This window comes from Poecile atricapillus, chromosome 3 (genome assembly GCF_030490865.1).
Source record: "Poecile atricapillus isolate bPoeAtr1 chromosome 3, bPoeAtr1.hap1, whole genome shotgun sequence".
NCBI lineage: Eukaryota > Metazoa > Chordata > Aves > Passeriformes > Paridae > Poecile > Poecile atricapillus.
In genome coordinates this window covers 82,692,510-82,718,377 of record NC_081251.1, presented here as the reverse complement: position 1 = coordinate 82,718,377, position 25,868 = coordinate 82,692,510, and the positions used below count along the sequence as shown (strand labels likewise).

At 38.4% G+C, this 25,868-nt stretch overlaps 1 protein-coding gene across 2 annotated transcripts in view; it reads left to right on the top strand.

Moving 5' to 3' along the window:
- Positions 1–25,868, top strand: part of SDCCAG8 (SHH signaling and ciliogenesis regulator SDCCAG8) — a 104,363-nt gene that overhangs the window by 73,606 nt on the left and 4,889 nt on the right. For both annotated transcript variants that reach the window (XR_009277439.1, XM_058836911.1), the window contains exon 17: positions 24,689–24,815. Coding sequence is in view for 1 of the 2 variants with exons in the window: in XM_058836911.1 (XP_058692894.1) it covers positions 24,689–24,815 (127 nt within the window). In the remaining variant the exon portion in view is untranslated. The remainder of the gene's footprint in view (positions 1–24,688; positions 24,816–25,868) is intronic.

Here is a 25,868-nt window from a genome sequence, read left to right as displayed (position 1 = left end):
CTCCTCCTTTTTGTGTGCTGAGTCATAATTCAAAACATTCAAAAACTTGTTTAAATGTGAAGAAATTCTCTGAGAATTCTTTGCTTTCAATTGCTCCTATTGGTTGTGCTCTTTGTTTTAGTCAGTTACGTGTCAACAACTTAGTTAACAATTGCTGATGGGCATGATATTTAATGTTCTGCTAAAGTTAATATTGGTAAGATTTTTTGCATTTCCTTTATCAAAAAATGAGCTCTCAGAGAGTTCAGGGTTCATGTGACCAAATCTGCTTGAGCTAGCTTACATTTCAGTTTCTCATGCTCCAATTACCTCTTCATGTCCTTATATATTCTTTTCATTTCTGAATTTGTTGCAGCTTTTTTGCATTTGCAAATTTGCAACTTTTTTTGCATTTGAGTTCGTATTAATAGGCTGATCTTTCTTTAAAGATTAGTTAATGCTGCCCTTGATTTAATTGCATAGCAATACAGTCAATATGAGGAAGAATGTGTAGAGGGGAAGTCACAGTGTCTGTGTTTACTTTGGACATCAAGACTGTTAGCCACCACAATTTTATTGTTTAAGGAACTGGAAGATGATATCTGAGAGAAAGTTGTATTGGTCCATGCCTCAAAGAAAAGTTAGGTGGGAAAATAGCCAGGTTTGCTTCTTCCTGTGTTCAACGGCTACCAACTCTATGACTTACACTCCCTCTGCTCAGAGAATGGAAATCGTCCACTTCTGAGAGTATCTTTTACCCTATCACTTTAATGTATTCTGCCTTCTCCAAAACAGAAAGAGGGATAGTTCATATTCATACCATCGTGAACTGAGTCAAAGCCTACAGCTCACTAATAGTAAGCTTGTGTTCTTGTCTACCAGGAATGTAAAAAGCCCTGAAATATGTGTGATATAAAACAGCACAACATAAGGTTCCAGGCTGTTCTTGTTACTTTCTGTTGTCAGCACAGTTGTTGGTTTTCAAATTTAAATGTTAATTTAGCATTAACGAAGCATTCTTGATTCCTCTAAAATGGAGGTGGATAAAGGTGATGTCTTTGACAGCTTAGCCCAGGCGCTCCTTGATTCGGCAAGATCTAGAAATTCTTGTCACTATGCAGATCATAACTGACACTGAAAAATATGTGCATAATTGGACAGAAGTGCACCCATTGTTTTCCAGTGAAACCCCATTTTATTCTCCTACATTTGCTACACACCTGCAAGAGTTTTAATTTTGAATAAGGGTTGCTTCTGGTGCTGCTACATGATTGTGTTAATCCACCAACTTATCCCTTCACTGCCACCATATCTTCTTTGAAACACTTTGCCTTCAGTGCCTGGTAGTAGCACCTCTGGTCCAAGGTGGTAGTTATGGTCTTCCTCATCACCTTCCCCAGAGATTTGAAATAAGTGAGCAAGCTGGGTCAATGTGCTCCTTTGCTGTCTTATCCATAAAAACATAGCTGTTTAATGGTGAGAGAGAGCACCAAAAAGCATATCTATCTTATTCATTCAAGTTAGCTTAAGTTAAATAAACCCAAAGGTACCCAGAACAGCAGAATAAAGATTTCTACCTCTCCAGAAGGGTAGTAGCCTCTCCAGTGTAATATTAACTATAGAGGACACCCCTAACTATCCATGATCCTCCTAAAACATTTAACAATCTATAACAAGTTTTGATTTTTTTAGACCATCTAAAAAATTGAATTGTTGAAGTCCCTAACTGTTACAGTCACCTTCTTTTTTTTCTTCCATATCATTTTCCATCTGCATTTTTAAAGTTCATTTTCTGTACTGTATTTCTGTGATATCCTTGTGATGTGTCAGAAAAATTATAAAAAAACAAACAAAAAACCCCACCCATATTCTTTTCAGATAGCCACTGTGAGACTACCATTTTCAATAGTTGAACAGCAAATACCTAGCTGGGATATTTGACTGTAATTGGTATCTTCCTATTAAGCCTTCAGTGAATTCACAATTACAGTAAAATTTAACTATTAACCCAATTGGCAAATTACTTCAAGCAGTAGCAGATTTCCTTCCAGTTTTGATGGCTGTGCATGATTCTGAGATTTTCAGACAAAGGCTATTTAAAACCCTCTGTTCCCATATAGTAGAGAACTGAAAATGAAGACAGATGAGTAACATTTTGCAAGTGTGTCATGAAAATTTACCAGCTTTGTAGCAAAATCTATACACCTGCCTGCTTTCAAATTCAGTGTTTTGAATGCTTCTGCAGATCCAATACTGTTCTTCTGGAAGCTGATCTAACTGTGGATACTCTCATTTTCCATATATAGATCTAACCTGTACTTAAATCTCTTTAGCCTTTAGTTCTTAAATCCATTTAGCCTTGGTGTGTCTTGTGCTGCTAGTCCCATGCCAATGTTGCATTTGAAGGTGCTATATTTTGTTATCATGCTGTTTGTTTCCATCTTTAACTAAGTGCTTCGTTTATGCATTATGAGGCTAGGGAGCAATTTTTTCCAGTGGTTTTGTCAGCTGAACCACAGATAGAACTTTATTTTGCTTATTTATTGTCTAACTTAAACTTCCAGAGCTCCAGTCATATTCATTATCAGTTTCTGAGCGAACTCTAAAAAAATTGCCATTCTGAAAGAAATTAAATGCTAAAAAATAACTGTGTTCATTAAGCCTTGTGACGGTGCTAATTGGTAGTAGTCAAATAGTAACAGGCACTAGGTTAGTTTCTAGAAATGTGGTCTTAAATTAGTTGTTCCTTAACTGCTATGAGCAAGTCTTAGTGAAACAGAGATTATGGAAGTGTCTATGAGGAAGGACAGTATGATAAGACCTAGTTAGCATCTGTATTTCTAGGGTACTCCAGACAGTGTTGTATGTGTTTCTCAGCAGGGCTTCTCAGTTTGGTTCTGGAATAAAGTAGTGATGATAGAAAATATGAAAGAAATTGAAAAGGATAAGAAGATTGTTCTGTGTTTAACTTGTTCTTTGTGAACTGTAAAGTCATGTATGGAGAGGAAAAAAGGGGAAAGGACATTTTAAACTGTTTTTTAAGTTCTTTTTAACCTAAGAGATGTTGATTCTGCCTTTAGTTATACAGATGGAAGTGGATCCTTTTCCCAAACATATCTTATGACTTGGAGCCTGATCCTGAATGGTCTTTAGAATTCTGATTTGATTCAAGTCAAGGTTGCTAAATAGTTTCAGGTCTCCAGTTTCAAAATGTTGTCTCAGTGGCACAGCTGAAATGACAGTAAACTTTTCTCGGCTTATGTAAAGCGGTGTAATTTTTTTGAGTGCTGCACTAGCACATCCCACACTACCAGGGAAATAGCCTTAGTTTTAGCTCTGTGACTTGCATGTAGTCAGAGAAGGTTTCAGGGGGTTTTTGGGCTGTTTTGTTTGGTTTTTTCCTTAATGCTTTGGTCATTTGAGTGGCTGATATTTTATATATATATATATATTTAAAAATATGTGTGTGTGTGTATTTTACACATACAATTTCAGAACTGAAAAAATTTATCTGTAAATTGATACCAAACATAGACAATTGCACAGAATAAATGTTTCAGAGCACACGACTTAAAAGCACTTTAACTTTTACCATTGTGAAGGCTGTTACAATCTTTAGTGCATCTGTTAAATGATGCAAATATTAGATGATTAAATACTTCTCAAATAAGTTTTACGAATAAAATGTACAAGCAGACTTAGCAGAGGCATATGTGTCCTTGGGAAAGGACTTTCATAGGCTGGGCAGAAATGGAGTTTCTGAATTGACTTCCTCTAATGTTAACCCATGTCAATAAAATCCACAGGAAATGTGTCTAGCGTTTTGTCCTTTTTAAATTTCCAGTTTTAATAGCAAGAAGACACTCCAGGTAGTGCATTTCTGAGGGATTATTACATTTCTCGGGTGGCTGAAGTCACTCACCCTTCAGCCCTATGCCTTGTAATGCACCCGAGGCAAGCAATAATCCTCAGCAAGGCACTGCCTGTCTTATCTTATTGCTTAATTATTATACCTATTTAATGGTGCTTAGAACATTGTCAGCTGTTGAGAAAAGGTAATTATCACTAGTCAAATGAAAAACACTTTTTTGGCTGCCTTACGGATACACATTTTACTGGTACCTTGATACATAATGAAGCCTGATAGCAAAACTTTTGCTTGTCTCTTCTTCAAGCCACAGCTGTTTCCCTGCTAAATTCATCCCATCTGTCTCCCCTTCCGTAAGGCTGTAGGCAGTATAGCATAAGTACAGAAGCAGTTCAGTGCTATTTTGGATAAACATAGCTGAAATTTGAATCTTTGCCATTTGCAATGCACACATTTTGTTTTACTGCTGTAAAGAGAGCTGTCAAAATAAAAACTACATGGATAATTTACTGAAATGCAGTCAAATAAAGGGATGATCAAAGGGAAAAAATGAAGATATAATATAGGGTCACTCTTACGTTCATATTGTATTCTGAATTAATTTAATTGTTGACCTCTTGACATTACTGGGTGCAGAGGAATTGGTAGTGAATAACAGGAGTAGAAGCCACTGAATTAGAATAGAACTTGAAGTCCAAACTTCATTGTCAGAAAGGGTAATCATAGCAAGTAATTGTTTGTGATAGTGCCTTGTTGAACTCTCTGACCAAGGCATAGTTCTTTGCTCATTTTGTAAGAAGTAGATAATTCTGTGAGATAATACAACTTCAAAATTAAATCCATCATTTCTACATGTGGCACTCTCTCTGAAAATAAAAGGACACCATAACAATCACAATGAGGCAACAGTTATTACACCTCTTACTCTTTGCAGTTGTGATTGACATGGAAAAATATATATTAAAGCTGAGTACAGATATTTTCACTGAGTTTGTTGTTCTAAAATGGATTGATGGTCAGTTATTCAAGGATTGTGTTTGAAATTCTAGATTTCCTGGAAGAGAAGATCCAAGTGACAGTAAGATCCACTTGATTCACGTAAAATAAATACAGTGCAACCTACAATATTTGAGAGTTCTTCAGGCAAAAAACCCTTTTGAAAAAAATCCTGTATTTACTGAAATGTTAGAAGTACTATGGCATCTCTAATAGGAGAAGGGCTTTGGCCACTACTGCTTGGACATATTTTCCTTTCCCTGTGTTACTGTTTTCCATGTGGTCTGTCTCAGAAAAAGATGATGACTGGTAAATGCTTGTAAGTCTGTTGTAGGAGGATCTTGGAAGTAGTTTCTAGGTTAGCCCTGATATGTATTTGGGATAGTTACATGTTCTGTGGAAGTTAGTTCTTGAAGGCTTGTGCTTCCAAATCTGTATTGCCTTAGGCAAACGTGAACAAAGCCATGTTTGTCCTAACCTAGAAGATGCTCTTGTTGACAAAGAAAGAAGCAGATGATGAACTTAATGGTAGTGAACAATGAAATTATCGCAATATAAAATTGATCTAAATGTCACGAGCATAAAGTTCCTTTGGGGAAAAGTAGTTCATGGAATTCACTACTACTGAAATACTGATTTCAGTGTTCTGTACCAAGGTAGAGAAAGGGGAAAAAAAGGATGTTAAATTCTGTACTTACAGAATTGTTTTTAAACTGAATCAAAAGAATCAAAGTCGTTTTTATTGTTACTATTGTTTTTATTGTTACTAAGAAAGGTACTGCGACAAAAAAAAAAGCTCACATAGTAGTTTTCATGTAAATATGTGTAAAATCAATAGTCTGCAGTAAGGATCAAGCATTACTCCTCCATATTAACAGAAATCTAAAAATTTCTCAATAGGCACTGAATTTAAATATTCAAATATTTCAAAATACTATTTTTAGTTTTGTTCTATTTGAACATAAATAATGATGTTATAATCTGTGAGACTGAATGTTAATAGTTATTCCTGTAACTAATCCAGGAGCTGATAATACACCTACCATGCCAGAACTAGTATCTTCATGTATCAGTTTAAATGAAGAAGGGCTCCATTATTTTTTAATGGAAGCCCAGTTTTTTAAGGACTCCATGAAATGTAAACGCCCCTCACCTTCTGACCGAAAAAGTAATTATATTGACTTCTCTGAGATCACCAAAATTTTGCAGTAAACATCCACCTACTACATCTTAGAACAACTGCTTTTGCAACAAATATATTGTGATAATTCCCTAAAGTCCTATTAATGTCTGAGCTAATATTTTAAAAATACTGCCTATGGCTTGATCATCCAGTTTTATAAAATCTGATGGAACATTTATGTTTACCAACGTACTTTTTCAAGAAACTTTAGCCATTTTCCCCCCCACTCTCCAAAAAGAGAGATTTACATGTTACATATTGGAAATGGTCAGTTCCTGTTAAAATCATTTAGGTAGCTGCTGTAAGTTGAAGTGGGAGCCCTGTACCCTCCTGCATAACATTTTTGACAGATTCACTGCATTTTTCCCGAACATGAACTCAAAATGACAAGTAGATGAAGAAAATCAGGTCGTTACAAAGAGTTTTACCCTCTTAGAGGGTTGCAGAGTTGAGATTTGGGGATGGAGAAGTGAACACCAATGGCAAAACAAGGGAAATGTCTTTGCAGTATAAGGACTGTCTTTGCAACGTGCAAAGTATTAAGAAAGTTGCCAATATGATGCTTTTCTCATATTTGTTAAATTAAATTTTTGCATTCCAGAGTACCTTGCCATAAGTACATTTGTTAAAGATGTGATCAAAATCCCAAGATGATGTGAATTCCTGTTGATCCTTCATCTACAGTGTTGAGTGTTCCCCCACTGATGGGACTGTTTACGGTGATCTGGATCTAATAAGGGGTCTTTTTTCAAACCTAGCACTTAAGTACTTATTTGTTTTTTGTCTGCCCATTATCTTTTTACTTGCATCCAGGATTTTTTTTTTTTAAATTCTGTCTATGAGTTTTTAGATCAGACAGAAGGCCTTATATTTCCACTGATTCCTTCTGCAGATTAGTGTAAGGACAAAAGGAAAAGAAAGAATGGGTTAGAGGACTCAGATACTACCAGACAAAAAAAGTCAAGTAACATGGAAAAAGATAAAAACTTCAAAGACAAAATACGAAAAATTTTCTTACAGTGCTGTTTTGCATTCTTTTCTCTTTACCATTTTATGTTTTTCTTGTGTTTAAGGTAATTTTAGATATTCCAAGAGTACATGTGGAGGGAAGATTTTCTGGAAAAGTTCTGAAGATTTCTGGATCTTCTGAAAAAATATGTATTTTGGATGTACACAGTGAACAAAAACCTATGCTTGTTCAAAGTTTTTCATGCAGTTTATCTGTTTGCTCAGTTGTCTTGTGAGTTCAGAACTGAAAGCCAGTACAATCTTTACAGAATGTTACTTTTTCTCTATCGTCCTGTCTGATCTCACTTTCAACTGCCCGTGTTTTGGCAAATTTTAGACTTAGTTGTTGTTATTATTAATGCTGATATTATAATTAAATATGATCTGCAAGTTCAACAATTCATAAATAATTTTTTTAATAGCATCATGTCATAAACTGACCAGTACATTCCATCTGTATGGTACATAGATGATTTTTGTCTTTCAGCACATATTCTCTCAAACAGACAATTATAGCATCTGTTAGAAGTGCTTGCAGGTAATTTATACAAAACTAAAATCCTTTTCATACAGCAATAGTGAGCTATGGGTTTTTTGGGTAGGGTGTTTTGGGTTTCGGTTTTTTCTATTAACAGTGGAAGGGAAAAGCTTACCCTATATTACTGTGTTCAAATGCTTCCCTCTGAGCTGTTCTTCACTGAATTGTCTGTAGACCCAGCACACCATGTTCCATTTGAGCCCTCCCACCCCCCCCCCCCACCCACCACATACAGAAGCAGCCCCAAAGTTTTAAACAACAGGGACTATTTATGCAAAAACAGAGGTTAAATTAATTTTGGTAAAAACCAGAACTGATTAGCATTCTGATAGCTAAATTCATTAGCAGAGTCCCCCAGTTGCACTTCAGTTAAAGTAGTGTTGGAAGATGAATAAGTGATCCTTCCCATGCTACTTTCTTTCTTTTTAATAATCAGTGGAACTTTGGTTGCTGGAAACATCTGAATTCATTTGGTCCCATAAACACAACAGATAACTGTAGAGCAGAATTAAAAATTAGAAGTACTTGAGATGTTAGTGTTGTTTGTGTGAAAATATCATCTTAAAATTTCTGTTCCACTAAAATTTATTCTGTTCTATTTAGCTAATTTCTATTCATATTTTCAAATAGCACAGTTGGGGATTCTTTCCTTTGTAATCTTCTTGAGAAGGAATTTTTTTCTAATACTTCAGTGACTTTCTGCATCAGATTGCAGGGTAATGTTACAGTCAGTAATGTTTACATCAACAAATGTAAATTCAAATTAAATCTATTATTTAAATAGCATAATGGAAACACATGGTGCTTTGTAGTCATGTAATTAAAGAAGATCTGTGCCTCCAGGAGTTTATGATCTGAAGATCAAAACCATTTCCACGTGCAACAGACCTCTTCTAAATTATCGGTCTACAATTTGGGGATTTAGTCTTGCATCTATTTCAGCATAAATTCTACTCCTGAGCAGAGGTTTCAACCAGGCCAGTACAGAGCTGTCTGAGATGCAATACCTAAGTTTTGTACTTGACAGTTTGTGTAGGGGCAATTTCCTGTCCAGCACAGAAAAGCTTGGTGTTTTGATATTAGGATTTATACCTCCCTGATTTAACATCGCCACTGTGAACTAAACTTTGTGAATTATACTAGTTTAGTTGGGGGGGGGGGGGGGGGGGGAGGAGCTAATTTTCTTGTGTTTAACATGGAGTCTGAGTAGCCATGGTTTTTTTTTTGTTTTTTTGGGGGTTTGTTTTTGTTTTTGTTTTTCTTTTCCTTTTTGTGAAGGTAATTTTGTGCAAAATTGCATTTGAATTAAATTATTCACACATCCTGGGGCAATAGCCTGTATTCACTTTCCAACTGAGCCAACTAAAAATATGGGAAACAGACCAGCCTAGTATTCCATTGTTACCTTATATAATATGGTGTTTTGGAAATGATGATGGAGGAAACCTGGATATTTCATGGATGAATTAGTAGATTCATAAACTGAAAGCTTTGCTTGCTATTTGTAATGGTATTTTTTCCCTTCCTTTCAAAACTGTGCTCACAAATTGGAGATGTTGCTTTTGGTGTTGCTTTTTGGTGGACAAAGAAAAGAGGAAAACAAATCAAGCCTCTTTTTTCCTTTGAAATCTTTGCCTGAATTGCTGTCTGAGTTTTCTCAAAAGGCTTGGAGACCTTCAAAACTTGGAATCAAGTTCAGACCCCAGCTAGGTGAGGTAGAGTACTTTGTTAGTTTCCTCCTGATAATATGCTACAAAAGAGTCTGGGTGTAAACACATAGGGTCTTACTGTCAAATGTGATGGTTTTGGATTTCTTCCAATTATCATCCTAATTAGGACCCTGAATTAAAAAGAATTTTTCATTTCTTTTGGGCATTGGGAACTAAATGAAAAATGGTCTGTGAACCTTGTGACTTACAGGTACCTGCAAACCTTCAAGCCTCTTTGTTGCTGTAATGACTTAACTGCAAAATAATTTCACAGCCATAAGAGGCAACTTTTGACTTTAACCTCCTTGTCTGAGGACGTTCCTTAAATTGAGGTAAGTATTTCAGTTTAAGGAAATTGGACAGTACCTCGCACATTCACATATTCTATTCTGTGTTCCAGTGCTTTTTTTCTCAAAGTTGTTGTTTGGGATTGCACAGCTTGGAGGTGCTGCAGTGTTTGGTTTTATTCAGTTACTTAAATCCATTAAACATGAGTTCTGGTCATTTCCTGATCCCATGAATGCTTTGAGCTGTGGCAGCTAACAGAGACTTCTCAGCACTTTGTTAGGAACTATGGCTGTTTTTCTCCAAGTGCTGTGTTTCAATTTTACTCATGCTGTGCTACAGATCCTTACATTGCTGGATTCAGGGCACCTCTGTGCTGTGTGGATTCAGTTCTATACTGATATTTTCTAACATCTTCTAAGGTAAAGCTGTGAGATGACTGTTTGTTATGAGCTATAGGCATTAATGAATGTTGGCATTTTTCTTCCAAACCTGTCTGAGCAAAGTTTTGTTCCTCAAGTACCTCAGGTACAGCTGTATGTTGATCAGAGTAGGTCATATGGTGTGTGGCTTCACACAAACGATTACTATATGGCAGGATAACTAAGATTTGTTTTCTTCTCCCTGCTCAGTGCTTTTGTCTTGTGCTGACATACTGGATACTGTGTGGTACAAAAGGAAGCCCTAGATGACAACTAGTATAACATTGTACTTGCTACCTGTATTTTTTGGATCTAGACTCAGATGAAGTCTTGTGCTTAAAAACATTCACTACTTGGCAATACCAAATACCAGGTTTCTGGAATCAGGGGTAATCTCATAGTTCTCATACAATGCTGAAAAAAACCCCAAAAATTAAAGATCCTGTATCATTTGGAGTACCTGAATTTCAGGGTACTTCGGATGGAAAAATAACCAAGAAGAATAAGCTTTGCTAAGAGGGTGTAGCATTGGCAGTCTTAAGCAATCCACCCCCCAAAATATAGCAAAGCAACAACCCCAAACTGCAGAGGTTCTGTGAAAACACAATAATTCTGACATCAGACAGTTAAATAACAGCCTCTGATGTGGGAAACTGTCCCAGATTCCAACATTCCTTTCAGTTGAGATTAGAAAACAAGGTAGACTTAGCATGAGAAATAGTGTCTTTATATGAAGAGATTGCTCTTGTTAGGCCCATATGTGAACCATATATCCAGATTCTCTCTACATCCGCTCACTTGTCTCCCTGTCAGCATCTGAAGAGAGATTCCCAAATGTTCAAATGTACCCTTCAGATCAGAATTTAATTTTAGACTGCTATCTTGGCCTATTAATTTTGATTATAACAATGCTGTGGTGGCAGACACATCAGATTGCAAGTAAAATTTCAGAAATCAAAATGCTACAAAGCTGTGGAAATAAATGCAAGTGCTACTTGCAATAATGGATCACAATAGTTGTATATGGTAAAATACATGTCATTATTGAATAAGAAATAATTCATCAGGTCATGTATTGTTCATGTGCACTTGATGAGTTACAAACTGCAGTGTGGAGGCTGAATACTTCCAGGATCTGTGTGTGTCAGATGAGGAAGGCAAAGTCTAAGAGCCAAAAAAACAGTTCCAGAGCTGACACTTGTAGAAATTTGGAACTTAAGTACTACAGAGCATCTTGGATACTTCTGTCATTTATTTGATATCTCATATTCAAGGAGTTAAATTAATAAAAACTAATTACATTAGCTTAGTTTGCGTAACATGAAACTTGTCAAAATGTTAATTGAAGTCTTTCAGATACCTGATTGATTACTTATTTTCCCTTTAAGGTACATTTTCTTATTTTGTTCTTAAAAATAAGTACATGAAGTCACCATCAAGAACTAGAAATAATACTAAAACAGGAGCCACAAAATTAAAAATGCCAGTATGAAGTGATGTAATTTTTCAGTGTAGTGATCCTATGTTTTCTGTTTCAATAATGGATGTCTAAGGGTATTCGTATGGTTATTTCATGAAGAAATCAATTCCCTTCTAATATCTTCACTTCCCCATATAGTCCTTTTCAGATTGAAGGGGTTTTGCGTTCAAATCCCTGCTTCTCTTTGTCTCAAAAGAGGAAAAGCATTCTGTCATTTCTGCAAATCACTGTAGAAATTCTGTTGCTTCTACAACTTACAAATGAGGTGCCCAATAGAACTGGGTAAATTATTTACAATTATTATATCAAACATTTCAGGTATACCTAGAACATGAATACAGGGAGCTTTAAGCTTATTTTTATAATCATTATTATTCCATATAATATGAACTGTCATTTCTTTACAAACTTTAAAAAACCTCACTTTTTGCCCCACATTTCAAAAAGTCCCTCCCAAGCAAACCCAAAAAGATCTGATCAAGATATGGTGACGGTGTCTTCATCAGACCCAGCCTGTTTCTTAGTGTTCCATACTGCAATCCAGCACACCTATTGGCACTTTCTACTGGAAATGATTAATGGTGGCCATGTATAAGCAGCAGTTCAGTAACACTCTGCAGTCAAGGGAGAAGTTTTTTGACATACACTGTACCTTCATGATTTTCCCTTGCTTGTCAAGAGAATAAACTATTTATTTATTTTTTTTCCTTATCCTTCAAGCAGTAAGAAAGTGTGCAGCATTTTCATTATTTCTACGGAAGTCAGTTTGCAACAGGTCTTGGTGAAGACTTCACACATGGTTCCTTTATTTACCTGTTCTTGGACAAGAAGTCACAGTACATATACAAAGTTAATTTTCTCTCCCATATCTAAATCTAAAACCATACTTTTTGCCTGCAAAGTAAATTTAAATTCTGAAGGGCCTAATATAATACCTGTTTCACATGTGCGAAGGACTTCTGTTGGCCAGACTTTCTATTTCTGAAATTCTGTTTCTGATGTTGTACTGAAAGGAGGGCAGCACTGTGTGTTGCTGGTGAGGGATTGGGATGGGGTGAGGGAGTCTGTGTGACAGCTCTTCAAGCACACCTTCCTCTGGAGCTTCATTCACAACTGATGTGCACAGGCATACCAAATGTGGTCACAGACAATTGGTTTTGGCCTAATCAGTTCAGGAGACATCCTGCTGGTAGGTCGATTACTGCTTTGCTATCCAAAGCAGTACAGTGGATAAAATAGGCATTTTTCAACCCTAAGTGCTACTGAGTTACTAAGAATCATTCAGAAAAATGCAAAGACACTCCTTATCTAGGAAAATAAAGGAAGTGAATATGTGCAATCAGATAACTGGAAATTTTTCTCTCTCATCTCCCCGAGTCCTCTAGGAATGGAGCAAGTGGCCAAGCCTGAGTATTCATACCTGAATGGGTGAAACACAGAAGGCTCTGAAGAGAGTAATTCAAGAGGCTGGGGAAGGGTTTGGGTTTTTTTTTTTTTTTCATTTTATCATATATATTCTAGCATAATTTCATAGTTTGTAAGTTTTGAATATTATGCATAGAACTAACTGAAATCTTAATCTGCAGTTATAAATATTTCTTGTTTCTGTAAATACCCTTTATATAGTTCTTTATTATAACTAGAAAATCAAGCCCTATCAAATTTAAACTGAGCTAAATTGCTGCGTCATTGAATACATTGCCACATTTTAAATTTTGAAATTCAAGTACGTTTTGAACTTCTGTCTTCTCTTTCTTAAGAAAAAGAGAGGAAAAAATGTAATTATTGGAGGAGAAAGTGTCTTTTTAATTTTGGTTTTGGATAAAACCAAAGCAATAAAATTTTTATAAATTTACAAAGTAGTATAAAATCAAAGCAATGTTGATGAAATTTTAAATTGCTTTGACATGGAGAGTACTAGGGGAAAGGAAGGCACTAGCCTTCAACAAACAGCTTGGAAACCTAGTATTGTCCTCAAAAATGCTGGTTCCAACCAAACCTTCAGCATTGGTCGGCTCTTTCTGTGAGGATAAGACACAATCTCCCCATCATTTGTGTAGGAACTCTAACTCCTAAATAGCTGAGGGGAAAAACAATTTGTTCACTGCGTAATTGAACACAAGCATTCCCATATTGTAGGGGAAACTGTTTTTATGAAGGCAAAGGAACGTTCTGTGCACATTGCAATGGAGACTTGGTGCAGGAAGGCTGTTTGGAGCAAATATATGTTTAGTTCCTGTTCTGGAAAATTGTTAGGACACATGCGCTGCATGTTCCTCTATGTTCCACAGTGCTTCACAGATAATTGCACAAAAAATACATGTGAGCAGCATTTGAGGTAGAAATGGTATATTTTATCTCTTTGATGTCTTATTTTAGCGATGCAGGAAAAATTCGAGGAAATAGTGTTTCTGAACAAAAGGTGCTGCAAATTGTCAGCAGACAGAACTGCAAAATTGTGCAGTCTGTCCTTCGTTAACTAAGATGGTTATTCATCACAGAGTGGTCAGTGATAATTTTATAGGAACATTTATTTACAATTTCTAGCTTTTTTTTTTTTTCCTTAATTTCAGGCTTCAAAGTGTATATTTTCTTTTCTGTTGTAGTCCATTATATCATAAATGGACAAATGATAACTCATCACAAACAAAATTATTTTTGCTGCCTATCTGGCATCTGGATTCTAAAGAGATAACCTGGATGCCTGCATGCCAGTGCAACCAGGATTTTTATGGTGTCAATAATCTTTTCTCATCACATGAAAAAAAATCAGTGTGTCAGTATAATCCTGCAGAGTCATTAACATACAAAGTCACTCTGCTTGCTTAACAAAGCATGGTTTGGTGTATGATAGTTTCCTAGTCTGCTTGTCTGATTCACCTTTGACAAAAGCAGAGAGTGAATTCAGTCCCTTCTTCAGTGGCACGCTAATGTGGGAAATAAATCTTCGGGCATAAGGTCTGAATGGCAGTCATTTAAATAATTCAAATGCAGCGATCATTTTGCCCATGTGCCTTTCATTTCTTTGTTTTGTTTCTCTGTATTTCCCAAATCACTGAGAGACAAATGATCTTCTGCGACAATCTATATTTTTAAAATATCTAGAGCTAAATAATCCCTGTCCTCTTTAAATTCAGTTTAATTGGTTACATGTAAAATAATTATTTGCTCTCTTTTGTGGTGTGGAGGGGGGAGTTGGAGGGGAGAAGTAACATACAAGCAGATGTGCTGCTAGATCTACAGGCTTCTGCCAACCATATGGCATCTTAAAGAAAGATGGTTGGAGCGTCTGGATTAGCAAAGAGTCGGGATGGAAAGCCATGTGTCGTGTTGGTACAGGCAGTTGTTTTAGCTCTCTGTAAAAGGCTTCAGGAGATTGTGTAATGGAACAAATGGTACTGCAAGCCTAGTAACAGCCTTACCGCTGCTGGAGAGGCAATTGGCCCCCAGGCGAGTACTGCTTCATCCTTGCTTGTTGGTTTTTTGTGAAGGATTTTTAGATCATTATTATGTGTTCTTTTAACGTACAGGAAACTTGGGAGATGCAATTCTGAACTTTATACTTGAAAGAGCTATTGTGTGCTTAGGATTTTTTCACACTCTCATTTTTTATAATGAAAACATACAGTTCGCTTCTCTTTGAAATGAAAAGCTCTTGCCCCTCTGCAAATTTCCCGCATCCTTCACAAACACTTTGAGACATCAGTTCACTGAATTTGTAACTGATGCCCAGATTTGGGGGAAAACTGCTCTCTCTAGGATTTGCTTAGTTTAAAAAAAATGGGGCTATTGTGCTATAATATACCAGCTTGGCATTTGTATTCTGTTTGACAAGGTACTCTTTATGCAAACAAGGGGCCTGCTTCTATTAAAGGCAGAACTCCTTTGGATTTTAGCAACACAGGATTGGGCATTTCATGGGGTTTTGTGTGCTTTACAGGAGTCTGTAGTTCACATTACAGCTCGTAGGAGTTATTCTGGACCACTATAAAAGCTAATGTATCCAGATCTGTAAGAGAAATAGATTTTAGTAATTTCTCTACTGTCACACAATAGAACTCTCAATTCCTCTGTATATTTCAATGAAATCAGGCCTCTTAGTAGATATGTAAATGCAGATTTTTCTCCTTGATAACATTTGTTTCAAAGGAAATTAAACCCTGATGCTGCAGCACAGAAGTTCAGTAATTAGGATTATTTTATTTGAAGAGATTTTAAGTACATTATGATCCCAATATCATGATTTTTCATGTAAGGAGATAACATGAGGGTTGCCCAGTATTCATTTGTAGGTAAATATTTGCTGAGCAGGTAATGTTATGGTTTCAGAGACATTAGAAACAACCGATTAACTACAGAAGCATCTTCCCTACTGAGAATCTTTGCTGAAAAATACACTATCTTAAACTGGGATGAATGCTGCTCTAATATAGCTTAGATTCATAATAATTTAAAAGTAAAATTACAATTACTGCTCTCTTTTCTCTTCAATTTTTTCATACTCTCCAGAAGGTTCCTTATCTGGAGCTTAGGAAACAGCAGTACTCAGCTTAATCTGCAGTTTAGTTACAGCAGTGCACGCTTTTTCCCGAGCTGCCTGCATGCCCCCCTGCTCAAGCCTGCATATGTTGCTCAACACTGATCAAAAGTAGCCTCCCTCAGGAGGGAGGCTTGAGTTCGTTTTGTCGGCCTGTTCATTACCTCGCCCCAGCCAAGCTGAGCCAGGTGTGAGGTGGACAGTTGTCCACCAGGAGTGGTGCCAAGACCACCAGCATCTCCTGGAAGGCTCTTGCGATGGCTGCTGAGGAGGAGCAGAGTTGGACCAGTGAGCCCCAGTGGGGATCTTGGGCTCTCTTGGGGCACCTGCTGAGCTTTCACTGCCTTTCAGAAACCCCGGCTGCTTTCTGCCCCATGTTCACGTGTGAGTTCACCAACAGAGAAATGTATGTTTTCTCCGGGCTTCCCTTAGAAGAAATTTTAAGTAATGATGTATTTGTGCTGCAGCAACAGTGTTGGAGGTTCCCACGTCTACAGAGACAGTAATTGACTGATAGCAGGTGGATGTCTTGTTCTCATTTTGCATATGTGTTTGTCTTCTCTATCCCTATTTAAAAGAACAAACCCCATGGTTTATTTTTTAACAAAGAGACACAGCTTTGTTTTCTTAATTTACTACTAGTGATTTAAGGCAGTTAATTTTCATTTATATAAGTGAGACTATTCGGTTTCCAAAAGCATATCAAGACTTCTAAGGTTGCTTGTTTAAATGTTTGCTTCAGAAATATTACCCCTGCTTACCACTGAAAGATGAGAATATGGGGAAATAGTGTGCAAAAAGCATAATTTACCTAACAAAACTTAAGCAAGACCTTTTGACGTAATCCAGGTGGAAAAGTATTCTCATATGTTACATTAAACATGTGTCAAGAAAGCTATTTACATTTATTTCAACTTGTAGCAAAGAAAAACCTGATAGTTTAGCTGAAATTTTTCACTATTACTAAAATGAGGTGGCAACAGAAGAGTCTGTGCATGCAAATACACAGTTGTGAACAGAAGGAATCCTGATGGAAGGTGCTGGTGGTCTTACCAAGCTGAGAAGTCTGTGCAGAGTCCAGTGACGGCTGGCTGATGTACTGAACTGTGACATGGGACAGCCAGGCTGGAGATACTTTTGTGCTCGTTTTGTATGGTATTGCTGACAGCCCTGTGCTGCTACTGCAGGGACTCTAGACCTGGTATTCTCATCCACAGGCTAAGCTGGTGTCACCAGAAAGGCATACTTGACCCTTTGCAACAGCTGTGATCTGGTTGTTTTGATACTCAGCTCCAAACAGCCAGGTTGCAGTCATATTCTTTACTGTGGAGGGATTAATGGTTTTCCTGAAGATAACTGTAATGGTATTTGTCTAAAACAACAATAAAATTCCATTATTTCATAGCAGTGAATAAATTCACCTTGCAGTAAATTGAATCACAGTTGGACTAAGGCACATGTAAATTACAAAATAGCCACTCTCTTACAGCAAGTGTAATATTGTCTAAAATGTACTAATAGATTTTTAAGATGTATTCTGTGAAATGCTTCCCTTCAGTGTTGCTAAGCAATTGCAGGTTTCACTAACTTCATGTGCAGTTTCACTGTTTAAAATATAGTCCAAAACAAAACACCAAGTGGACTCTCTCTTCACAAGAGCTGAGCTTCATGAAGGTGGGATGACAATTCCGCTCAGATTCTCCAGCTTTTCTCATTTTTCTGAAAACACTGCTTTCCTCTCAGCCCTTTTCAATGCAAAATTACCTTACCATTTTCCCTATATTTCGTCTTCCATGTTACATCCCCCATAGTGTTTCCTGCTGTGACTACTTTCAGTCTCAGCAAAACTGGTTTATGGGTGTACTGGGAAATGTGGGGAGATTGGGGATGGCCCCGAGTGATAACAGCCCTGCTGCAAAGTGCTGAGTTGCGTGCCAGCAGCAGCTCCCTGTGAGATGGGAGCGTGCTTGCATGGCCAGCCAGCGCAAACAGAGGCCAAACCCTCTTCAGGCCCCTTGGGTGTATTCATGCATGTCTTGAGCACCGATCTTTCTTACCTCTCACGCACATCCTAGGCTCCTCTGCCCACCTTGACCTCCTTCCCAGCCATTCCTTAGAGCTTTACTCTGTATGTGCCCCTATTTCCCCCTTTGTTTCCTAGGAAGAGTAAGTTTTGACATTAGAGCTGTAATAGAAGAGGAGTAGGCTGAGCTTGGGCTAAGCTCTCAAACAGAGGCAATCTGCTCTGTGTGGATGGAGAGCAGTGGGCCCTCATATGTAAGACATCTATCTGCACTGAAAAAATTGTCTGTCAAGTCATATTTCTGCTTTTCTGTGTCACAAGCATAAAACTAAACTCTGTACAAAGCTTACAACTATCATTAGTTTGACAGTGATTTATGTAAACCACAATAACGCTACGTGAACCCCAAAAAATAAGCAAATGCCTGTCAGAGCTTAAAGGCAAAAAATCATTTATTTGAAATTAACTGAAAAGAGAGGCAGCTCTAGAGTGGAAAAGAAGGGTAATGGGGATTAAACACCAAAAGTAACAAGTGACACCTCCATAGATGTTTAACACTTTGTGTTTGATATTTTTAGAGTTTATTTTCATCATGGTCAAACTATGCGCTATAGCAGCCTTGTCCTTGTACTGCAGGACAGTTTTGAAGGACTGTGATACATAGTTCTTAAACTTGGAAAGGCTCTCTTGCAGATAACCAAATGAGAAGGGCTGTACCCGGCACTATTGGCCTCTCATCTGCAAGGTGAGAAATATTTTACCTTTCAAACACAGGTACTACTAGCTAATGAGATAAACAGAAGCTTTATGCTCAGTACCTCAGTGTCTGCAGCTCTTGCTGGTTGCAGCCAGGATCTGGGCTCAATGAGGACAGCAGGGCCAAACCCAAAGCTGTTCTGTTTGCCTGCAATTGTGACTGTCAGAACAACTGAAGCAGTTGTAGCTCAGCTGCACTGCCCTTTCTAGTGGTAGTTTTTTTTTAATTAAGACAATATCTGACAAAGTAAATTAACAGAAGCTGATGCTTTTAACAGGTTTTTTTGCTTGAAACGCCTGATGTCAGCTTGGGCCACATGTACATTCTGCACATGCCATGGGATAGAAAAAGTGAAGACTTCTTTTTCAATTCTCTGCTGCCTGCCCAGACACCACATGTACTGTCTGTTACATGTCGCTTCTGATGAGGTTCATGCTGGGAATTTCTTTTTAAAGGCAAAGTATTTGTGAAGGAAAGAGTTCAGATTGGGCAGATTGCATTAAAAATTCTCAATGTCTCCAGCCTGAATACAGTGATTGCTTTATGTGGACACCAGCTAGCAGTTTGTACAGGTTCAGGTTTGTCTGGTAATAAAATAAGAGGAATTGGAGTTAGCAGTAGGGGAAATTTTGCACACATTTATAAAAAGTAAACCAGCCACAAAAATTGTTGTAACTACTGATACAAGCACAGGAAAATTATTTCATTAATACAAATACTTATCTTATAAACATGAGGAGACTGCTTTTGAAACCTTAGTGGGATATGGCTGAGAAACTGTGCAAAATCTGTTCTGTCTGGCACATAACAAAATCAGAGGTGAACATCTTTTAAAAAACAAACAAAAAAAATGTAGAGTCTGTACAATTAAAAATATTTCTGTAATATTGTCTGCTTTGAGCCCTGCCTCCCTTTTTTTTTTTTTTTTTTTTTCCCTAAGGTACTTTACAACATTCTAAATTACTAGCCTGAATGATCTGGAGAATTGTTTTACTTCATACTTGTCAACTAAAAGCATTAAATTGTAACCAGAACTATTTCTTCTCTAGAGCAAACCTCATCCAGGGTTCATATCCCTATCAAAGTTCTTACCATTTTGTATTCCTTTAAAGGAGGAAAAGCCTCATCTTCAGGCAGGGGATACAGACACAAATAGTCATTAGTGAAGCTTTCACCCATATCTTTTCCAGCCTGCTGTACACTCTCATCCATTGTTTCCTTCCTGTCAAAACCCAGTAGGGCTAAAAGTGGCCATGACAGCAGCAAAGAAGCCCAGCTGCTACACCCCCCTACTGAAAAGCAGGCTGATAATGTTCTCTTCAGCATGTTAGACATAAGCTATTAGAAGCCCAGGAATAGATCCAGGCTCAGGTTTCCTACATGATCTATTTGTTTAACCTGGTGGACCAGCTGTGGAAGACATATTTGAATAGTCAGTGGTGACATCTGAAACAAAGGGGAAGCTCCTATGTAAACTTTTAATTAAACCCTATTTGCAAGTGTTTTCATAGCATGCGAACATTGATATCTTATTGGCGATGATATACTATAGACAACTTAAAAGTAAGTGGAAAAATTTAGTGTCTTTAGTAAAAGAGAATTTAATGTTACCCAGCTATAGATATAAATTTAAATTTAAAATAAAAAAAAAGAAGATTGAGTGATACAAAGCCACCTGGGTCAAGGGGTTCATGGTGAAATGTGGACATTTGCTTCTTAAGTGTCCAATTCCAAACTGTGCAAGGGATATTAAGCTCTAGTTACCATCTGTTAACATCAATCGGATGGGTTTGTTCTGCCTGTAGCGTGGGCAGGTGCTTACCTTACTAAGCTAGAAGTGGTGTAGATCTGCTCTGCCTGAGCAAATTACAGTCTTGGCCTTTTTGTGGCAACAGAAGTCTGATAGGGATTCCAGAGGGTGGGAAAATCCATGGAAACTTTTTAAAACATGCCCTGATCTGTCTCTCTGTGTCCTTTTAGAATTCAGGGCTTTCAGTGTGACAGAAATGAGGAGGCTTATTCACTACCCTTAGTTTCTATTCACTGTTACAGGGTGGCTTTTTGGTCTCTGTGTTTTTCTTCTTATGTTTTTTTTATTTCATTAACATGAAAAAGGTGCATCATAGTGTTTTGCTTCTGAAGCCAGATGGGAGAATGCAATTCAGTTAAAGGATAGATTGTACGTATAGATATTCCTGTCTAAATTTTGGGAGCACGTGGGGGCTTCTCTGAGATGCTTATCACTTAAGGTTGTTTCAAGGCACTGATCTATGGGTCAAGATATTAAGTAAATAGTAATATAGGACATTAGTGAAACTGTGGGTTTTGATTTACTTTGTTTGCCTTTCTAAATTCATAGACTCTACTTTTTTTACCTCAAAATTTACTGTCTAAATGTATCAGTGCTGTAAACCACAGTGAAGGTGCAAGTTTCTCACATGAGTACTAATTTAATTGTACAGGGGTACTGGATGCAGTACTCAAGGTGTGTCCTTCCTAAACTGAGGGGCTCAGAACTGGACAACATTGTCAATCTCATAGTTGTTCACAGAGCTGATACAAACAGGTAGTTAACACAAATTTTTCTGCCTTAATGAAAACAATATCACTTCCTATGAAAAGGGAAGACAGAAATGTAGCAGAGTTGAGGTGGAAAGAAAGCAGAAGAGACCTCTCCTACCATGCCGACGAGAGGAGTGGGGAGTGACAGCAGCTGGGGCAGTTGTGGCTGCAGAAACAAGCTCACCATGAGCACCAGCCATACATCTTAACTCTTTGGTGGCAGCAAGTCTGGCACCAAGATCATCATATAGGCAAAGCAAGCCTGATCAGTGGTATGTATTCAGCAGAAGATGACCTTAGATAGTGCCTGACCTACCTGTATCAGGAACTAAGTGTGATCGCCATAGAGATCACCCTTCAGCTGCATCTTTGCAGCATGGCAGAGGTCTCCAATGTGGTCTTTGGTTTTCCCACTCAGAACCAGGAACTCATCTGATCCTTCTATCCCCCACAGGCAAACAAACAATGCAGGAGCAACCTTAGAAACTCATAGCTTGACACTCTTGCCCTGACAGGACAAATGCATTTTAAAGGCAGTTTGCTGCCCAGTGACGTATGCTCATGGTGTTGGGTTTTGGTCATTTTGGGGGGCAGCAGGAGCCAGGCTCAGCACCCACAGAGATGTGGCCCTAGTGCTGGTGGCCCCCCTGGGTGTCTAGTGGTCCCCTGAGTGGCTAGTGCTCCAGCCCTTGCCATGGGGTGCCTGAGGGTCACGGCACCCACTGGTGGGGTGATGGGCTGGCCTGTGTTACCATGGCAACTGGCAGATGGGGGGCTTCAGCAGGGGCAGCAGGGAGGCAGCCACGCCACGGCAGAGCGCTGGCTGAGCTACTCAACAACAGCCCTTTCAGCACTGACAGCTCCGCTCTGGCTGGCCAGAAGTAGTTATCAGATTACTTGTATTAAAACCTAATTAAGATGTGTGCCAGTAAATGCAGCATGATTATTGGATTTGGTGATTTAGCTGCTGCAGGTTGCTGCAATCCAATCACGCCATTTCAGCAAATCCAGCTCGTTGGAGTAAAGTGAAAACATTTTAAACCAGTAACCTGACTATGCTGAAAGAGTAAATAATCTTTTACTGCCTCTACTATGTCAAGGATTGACTGATACCCACTGCAGGGTAAATGGGTACTGCCTACAGATCCTTGCATATTATTTTCATTCAAGTCAACATTAAAACCCAGGGGAGGGCTGACAGGTTATATCAGCTTTTACCTTCATTGTGGATTGCCTATGGATTAGTGGGCCTGAGTCCCCCAGGGCAGGGAGCTTGCAGCCAGAGTCCTGTGGGTGCCCCTGGTTTAGCAATGTGTTACAATAGAAAATAAAGCAGCTTTTGTTTTTATCTGTAGGCCACACATAAGGGGAAGTGTTACATGGTAGGTGCTAGTACAGCTTCATGGTGTTGGTTGCAATGGAAGTTGATTCTGCAGGTGGAATTCACCTTAGTGCCAAAGCTCTGCTCTGTGTTAGATGTTTCACCTCATTTCTGGACAGCCTGGAGTATAGCCTAGTCTCAGATCCAAATTTCAGTGTCATGTGAAGTCTTCTGCATGAAGTAACATGATAGAGCATGGAGTCAGTCCCTGTCCTTCAACATGACCAGGCCAAGGGGGAGCAGCTGCATGCCATCCCAACTGGACAGATCTTGCACTTTGGTGGAAAAATTATCTTGTTTAGACAGGAGGGTGAGGACACAGTGGTCACTCAGATGCTCAGGATGCAGTAAATTTGTCTGGTAGGTGGTGTTGCCAGAATGAACGTGGCGACTGTGCAACCTCCCTGACTCGTATTAGCAAAATGTGCAGAAGGTTCTGTCACCCAGTTGTAAAAATGATGGCAGGCATCGATGTGCAGTTGTAACATATGGGAAGTACAGTGAACGTGGGTGGAGCTGTTCATTTCTCATCTTGAATCATTTACGAGATCAGCAGGCAGGCCAGATACAATGCATATGGGAATGTGTGGCTGTGCTGCACATGTCACATGTAATACCAGATACTGTGAGAGGGCCCACAGCCTGTCCTCAGGAGCTAAACACACCGGAATAGGCTGGGAGTCCCAGTGTGCGGACCAAGGGCCAGCTTGGCAGCAGTTTTGGGAGTACAGACTGGCAGGCAGAATTTAGGAATTGACAATCCAGATTTGCACTGACTAGAACTGCACCCTTTTCATTCACTGTTGCCCAGAATTTTAGATTGGAGTGTTATTAAACCTGTCGGCAAGCGCTGGAGATGATAAAGGTAAAAGTTGTGGCCTGCTGGTCAAACTCAGCTCAGTGCCTATGTCATCTTTCTCCCTGTGCTCAAGAAGACAGTTTAAATATAACACTGGGTGGTAAAGTTGCAAGCAGAAAAGTGTAATTGAGCATTTCCATAATTAAAGACTTTTCCATTTACAGCAGTTTATTTGAAAGAACATAGAGCTTCACAATACAACACCCTAGGGCTTGTGTCCAGTAATATTTTTGAAATTTGCATGGACTACCTGTGATTATCTACTAAAAATATTGTTCTGATGTAAAAATCACATGAGTTGGAAATGATTTCTGACTGGATTCCAGGACTAATAAACAGTCACTGGAGAAGTAACAAGTGATACCTGCTTTCTTGATTAAAGAAATAGATATGCAGTTGACCTGTCATACAGCACTGTTGTCCCAACTCAGGCACTTGTTCTTCCAGTGTAAGCAGAAGGCCTCTGCATGTTTCTTCTGATACCTGCCAGTTTTTTTCCTGTTTTTTGCAGCCCCTGATGAGGAGGAGCTTTGGAATGATGGGTTCTTTACATCTTTTCCCCAGGAATCCCTGTTACACTGTTAAAGGATCTCTGCTGATATGCTTAATTAACACTAAGCTTACTTGAAATAAGTGCTATGTTCTGTAATGAGTTTTGGACATTGACCAGCTTGCAAAGAGCAGTGGACAGAAAACAGAAGTTTTTGTCACTTCGGGTCCAGTTTGTTAGGGAATTTGGGTATTTGGTTTTATAATCTGGGCTACTGTGTGCGTTTCAAGAAGACAGTTACTGAAGCAACTACAGAGTGTGCAGCTTGCTTAGCTACAGGTGTCAGGATGCAGGCCTGCAGTCCTTACTGATGTCACAGCAAAGCAGATTTGCTGTCATGTCCTCGTAAAGGTTCTAAATTAAAAGTGAAAAGCTTTAAAAGTGCTAATTTAAAATGTGAAAATACATTTAATGTGCATTCTAGGAGAAATACTTTAGTTTCAGTCCAACCTGAACTCTGGGCACTGCGACCACCAGTGCAAACATCAAAGCTTCTTCTGTGAACTTCAACTTCAGATGTTCTGCAAGCCTTTTATCTATTTCTTTTCCAGGTTACAGCAGCTTGACAAGCACTGCCAGGTCACTGCCCAGCAGTTAGTGGAGTTGCTCAACAAACAGAATCAGCTCTTCAAAGAGAAGCACCTGCTTACAGAAGAGGTGCAGTTTCTGCGAACACAGGTACTGTGCCAAAAGAAAAGAAAGTCTGGGGGAAATATTCTGCAGGTTTAGCAGAGAAATCTGCCAGCAGTCTGATTTCAACTGCTGGATTTTGTTGCTGTTCTTCTTTTAAATACAGCATTACCTTATAAAAAATAAAATAAAAATTCATGCAGTTGGAAAGAGACAGGTAGCAGAACCTGACTCTCACTTAAGTCTAAACTAAATGAAAAAAGTACTTTGAACTGACAATAAACAAGCAGAAGTTATTCTCAGTGACAGTTCCTAGCTTCTTTATCTGAAGATTTTTGTGTTGCTTTTTCAGAGAAAAGGGAAATCTTTTCTTTAATATCATTAATGTTTAAACAGTAACTTGATGTTGATAATTGCTTAGAGGTTTTGCTGCCATTTGTCACACTAAAGTCCTTCCATCACTTTGTGATTTTTTTTGTCATCTTTTTTTAAAGTAATTTATCTTTTTGCTGCTCAGTGACCACTCATGGTGAGACTTTTGAGATTTCCTGTGCAGAGCCACTAGTTGAGCCTTGATGACCCCAGCGGGTCTCTTTCAACTCGAGATATTCTGTGATTCATGCACACAAATGTGAGATGGTGAACGTACAATCAATCTTGCCTGGGCACTAATGACAGCACTGCTTCTCCAGCAGGTCTGATTGTTGCTTCCAGTGGTCCCTAGGAGGCTGTGGCTTCTTATGGGCTGTTCTGGCTTTTTTTTTGTTTTGGCCACTGTTTTTCGGCCAGTAAGTGCTCTGGAAATGAGGGTAAAGACTGCGAGGCTGGGTTTTTTCTTTGTCCTTCTTTTACTTTTTTTCAGAAGAAGGAATAGAACTAAGAAGCACAGAATGAGGTTTTCAGTAAAACTATCAGATAATCAAACTCAAGGTTAATTTACTCAGTCACAAAGTAAATGACAATGCTTTCTAACTTTCAAACTCATGAGTTTGCCCAGGATAGCTGGGGTTCTCTGAACATAGTAACAAAGGACATTCAGTGTAGGAAATTTAGTCTAGTAGCACACCTAGCAGTAGACAGAACATGAATTGGCTTAGAACT